The sequence below is a fragment of the Cynara cardunculus genome (genome assembly GCF_001531365.2).
Source record: "Cynara cardunculus var. scolymus isolate 2C chromosome LG 8, CcrdV1, whole genome shotgun sequence".
NCBI lineage: Eukaryota > Viridiplantae > Streptophyta > Magnoliopsida > Asterales > Asteraceae > Cynara > Cynara cardunculus.
The window spans coordinates 739,414-744,237 of record NC_037535.1 but is presented as its reverse complement, the minus strand read 5'-3'; the positions used below and the strand labels follow the sequence as shown (position 1 = coordinate 744,237).

Sequence of the window (4,824 nt, the reverse complement as noted above, 5' to 3'; positions counted from 1 at the left end):
AACGTGTAAGACTTGAGGCTTGATCTTAATACCAAGTCACACCTCATGTAATTATCAATTATTGAGATTTTTATATTTATAACTCCCAATTAATGATTTGGGAGTTACATAAATGACAAATAACTTAATTACTCTTGTCATTAATATATGAGTTATATGTGAACCTAAAGAAAAAATTGAATATGATTGGTTGAGCTTGGTTAACAAAGTTAATACAAAAATTTTGGTTAATTAGTATTTGAACCAACCCCTATATATATATATATATATATATATTGTATTCATTTGATTTATTTATTTATTTTTGAATATTATTACTTAATTAAGTCCCAAAAGGTGATGCAACACTCTATCTCAATGGTGGTTTGGTATGCACCAGATGAAATTATAAATTTCTAAACTCATCAAACGACCAATTGCAAGTGGTTCCTTATTTGAAAATTTCCTCTTTCTCTCTCTTGGGCACTTGATATAAAACCACCTATCCTCCCCATTTCTTCTTCATTTTCATCCTCTACTTTTCTCTCCCCCCTAAGTTTGCACAGCAACAACAACAGGCCATGACCATCAAGAAAACAGCAACATCTTTCTTGTCAAATTGTTTCAAGATTCAACATGAACCCGTTCGTCCATTGACGAATAAGCCCAAAAAGAAATCTGCAGTTGCATCTCATAACTCGCCCAGGATGCAGTCGTTTATAGATTATGAGAGCTCCACTATTTCGGATGATATATCGAACTCGCCTGCTGGTTCTAACCTCCATGTTTTCACCCTGGCTGAACTTAAGCTCATCACCCAATCCTTTTCCTCCTCAAATTTCTTGGGTGAAGGTGGCTTCGGACCAGTTCACAAGGGTTTCATCGATGATAAACTTAGGCATGGTTTGAGACCTCAGCCTGTGGCTGTTAAACTCCTTGATTTAGAAGGCTTACAAGGTCACAGAGAATGGCTGGTATCTCTCTCTCTCTCTCTCTCTCTATATATATATATATGTGTGTGTGTGTGTGTGTGTTTATAGATATAAGAAAGATCATATTTACCAAAAAATATCATCTTTTTAACCAAAAATATCATCTTTTTTTATACTAAAAATATCATCTTTTTTAGAAAAGGATACAAACCCATCAACTCATTTATAATATTTTGATGTTTTTAACAGACTGAGGTGCTATTTCTTGGAGAACTGAGACACCCACATTTGGTGAAGTTGATCGGATACTGCTGCGAAGATCAACACAGACTGCTTGTCTACGAGTATATGCCACGAGGAAGCTTAGAGAATCAACTCTTTCGAAGTACGTTCATCTTAATTATCACAAATTATATATGGTTTAAGATTTTTAACTTCGTTTAACTGTAAATCCTTGTTTTTCAACGTAAATTCATTCTCTGAGAACTAATATCAGTCGTCATTATCCTTGAAACAAGGGCATCATTATGAAAACATGCTTACAATCCACTTGTTAATCATGAATCATGATGAGCAGATATCATCATTATATTCTGTCATATATATATATATATATATATATATACTCTTATTGAATTAAAAAATTAATAGCTATCTGGGTGATGATATTATATACAGCATCTGGATGATATATACATACATACATATATATATATATATATATATAGAAAAGGTGGTGCATATAATATATTATATAATACCAAAATGCAAGTTTTTCCGTGGATGGTTGACAAGTACCGGTAGTAGGGCAAGGACTTGTTCATTAATTTCCTCCAAACTTTTATTGACTTTTTTGAAAGTTTTACAACTGTTTACCAGTTCCACGACTTCTATCTCCAAAGTCAAAACTTTGTTTTTTTCCCAAGCAACCTTCACGAAATAATGTGGTAACCCTTTGTTTTCAAAATTGACCCGATACTTCCTTTTTTTTAAAATTTATATCTGTTTATGTTTTTTATTTCAATACGATTATCTAACGATTATTTAAAATCGGGTATTTATTTTCAGGGTTTTCGGTGTCACTTCCATGGTCGATAAGAATGCAAATTGCTCTAGGTGCAGCGAAAGGTCTTGCCTTTCTTCATGAAGCCGAAAAGCCTGTTATATACCGTGATTTCAAGGCTTCAAATATTTTACTAGACTCTGTAAGTGTTTTCGAGTCATAAACTTATAGCAATTCTATTTCAATATTGTTTTGTTTCTAAATATCATACGAAACTGAAACTAAACGGTTTTTATCTATATAGGACTACACAGCTAAGTTATCGGACTTTGGACTTGCCAAGGATGGCCCCGAGGGAGATGACACACATGTTTCCACCCGAGTTATGGGAACACATGGCTATGCCGCTCCCGAGTACCTCATGACAGGTAATGTACATGTATTTATGCATGTAGTACAACTTAATTGCATGTATAACATGATTCTTGTTTTCCAAGTTTTGTAGCGTTTTTACTAACTTTAATTTGGAATTGGACACTTTTATCTTTCAGGTCACTTAACAGCAGCAAGTGATGTTTATAGCTTTGGAGTTGTATTGTTGGAGCTTCTAACGGGAAGGAAGTCAATGGATAAGAGTCGTCCTAACCGTGAGCAGAACCTAGCCGACTGGGCCAGGTCTCAACTCAAATGTCCGCGAAAACTCAACCGAATAATGGATCCAAGACTGGAAGGGCAGTATTCAGAATTCGGGGCACAAAAGGCAGCAGAATTAGCTTATCAATGTCTTAGCCGTAGGCCTAAATCAAGGCCAAAGATGAGTGAGGTTGTTAAAACCCTCGAGCCACTAAAGGACTACATGGACGTCCCTGTTGGACCCTTTGTGTACACGGCTCCAAAAGAAGAGCAAACAGAAAGTAAAAGAGACTCTAATAACCGCCATCACGAACATGGTCAAAGACACAGGACAAAATCGCCCTTGTCGTCTCCGCACATAGTCCATTCAGACCCCATTTTACGTCGGAATCACGAGGTTGGATCAAATTCTCCGATGCAACACAGATTTAAAAGAGGATAGATGATGCCAGCTCAACGTATGACGATCTATCTAGACTTGTTTAAGTGGTTGAGATCGTTTTAGCATAAATCAGTAATCATGAACAAATATTGTTCATGAATCGGTGTAGACATGTCAATGAACAAATAGATGATATGTAACTGTGCAAATTAGAAATCTGTCTTTTTTTCCTTAGGCACGAGCGAACTACGAAAAGTGATCAGAACCCTTTGGAGGGAGAAGTTTGTTCTTTCTTTATTTAATTTCATTTTTTTTTTTTTTTTGGTTTCCGATATATTTCTAAGAATTGTACATGGGATGTAAAAATCCCGATTTTGTTTTTCAAAAACACGCAAAAGCAATATATGAAATGGGTTCTATCAAGACATCGTGTTTCATTACATACCATCGATTAAAATATCAAGAAATTATAAACCGTGTTTTTCTATTGAAGTGTCGTTGTCATATGTTTGTAATTGAATTGTTCACCCAAAAACGTTCCTATTAAAATAATTGATGGTAACCATTTACGACGATCACTCATACCTTGGTCCCTTCGAGGAACTCCTTCCTTTCATCTAACTATTATTAATAGTTTTTTTTATAAATAAATTTTATTCGATTGAGTTATTAAATAGATTTTTTTAAATATATAATATTTATAAATAGCAAATGCAACAAATAAACTCACATACCTTCTTCATATTTTGTGATGTTTAAATTTTTGATTTTATAAGAGACCAAAGACTACGATACTGTTAGTAGAAAGAAATTTTGGTTCAATAGATATTTATTGATAGAAAAAAAGGAGCATTATTTTTGGTTTGTTCCCTTCACATGTTATTAATGATGTTTGATTATTTATTTATACGGTTTTTGTGTAGTTGGACAAAATCAAAAAGAAAGGTTGGGCCCACAAAAGAAAATAACACAATATTTTTCCTTCTTTTCTGAAAATTAATGATTATAATAATAATAAATATTTGCTTAGACTTTTTTTTAATGGATAAGTCGATTATTTCATTGGTTGACGTGACTTTTTCGAATATTTAGTTTTATTTATGTTTTTAAAAAAATCATGATTATATTTAAAAGTTATTTTTTAAAAAATTTATCGTAATATGTTAACATATGGAAATAACTTGTGAGATATAAGTTGCATGAAAAAGTCATAATTACTTGAAGATATAGATGCATAAAAAAGCCTAAAACCCGATCTAACAATCTCGAGCTTGGCAAGACCGGAAGCGGTTCACAAGCCAACCGCGATTGACGCATGTTCTTTTAGAAGTTTGGAAAAAAAAATCAAAAAATGCCCGGTCTAAAACAGACATCCTGAAAAAGGCTGTGCTCTTTTCTTTGCTTACTGAAAACGGGTATGAAAGGTCTTGGTTCAAAGCCTCCGGTTTTATGCATGTCTACTTCTAGATGCTATTACTAATTTTTGTATCCTTGTTCGTATTTATTTACTGAAAAATAGTACTTTAAAAACGTATGATTTGGATTTTGGAATTGGATGACTCGTTACTCCTTAGATTAGGCTGTAAAGAGCCCAGATACCCAAAGGTCAAAGCTTCAAAGGCCCAATATCGAATCTGGACCAATATTTCAAGCCCAAAATAAAGGTTTTTTGGAACTTAAGCCTAGTGATGGCCAAACAGTCCCGACCCTGCACGGGACTGTCGGAGGACCGGGACCTTTGAGGACCGCCGGTTACATCCGGTTAAGGATTTTATCTATTTTGTGGGACCGGGACCGGTTATAGGACCAGTTAGGGACCGGATTAGCTAAAATCTAGTCGTTTTTTTTAAATCTAGTTGTTATGTAGCCGTTTTTTACCTTTTTTTTTTTTTTTT

General features: G+C 34.1%; 1 protein-coding gene across 1 annotated transcript; it reads left to right on the top strand.

Annotated features, from left to right (window-relative positions):
* The first annotated feature begins 560 nt into the window (after positions 1 to 560).
* LOC112516692 (serine/threonine-protein kinase RIPK) lies at positions 561 to 3,318 on the top strand. Its single transcript, XM_025123888.1, has 5 exons — positions 561 to 953; positions 1,161 to 1,296; positions 1,980 to 2,116; positions 2,219 to 2,342; positions 2,466 to 3,318. The coding sequence occupies exons 1-5, from the start codon at positions 561 to 563 to the stop codon at positions 2,987 to 2,989; spliced, it is 1,314 nt and encodes a 437-aa protein (XP_024979656.1). The 3' UTR covers positions 2,990 to 3,318.
* The last annotated feature ends 1,506 nt before the right edge of the window (positions 3,319 to 4,824 follow it).

Excerpts from the sequence above, each read along its gene's own strand:
- LOC112516692 (XM_025123888.1), top strand. The coding sequence starts at position 561 with ATGACCATCAAGAAAACAGCAACATCTTTCTTGTCAAATTGTTTCAAG. Across the intron at positions 1,297-1,979 it reads AGAGAATCAACTCTTTCGAA|GGTTTTCGGTGTCACTTCCA; the intron begins GTACGTTCATCT and ends ATTTATTTTCAG. Across the intron at positions 2,117-2,218 it reads CAAATATTTTACTAGACTCT|GACTACACAGCTAAGTTATC; the intron begins GTAAGTGTTTTC and ends TTATCTATATAG.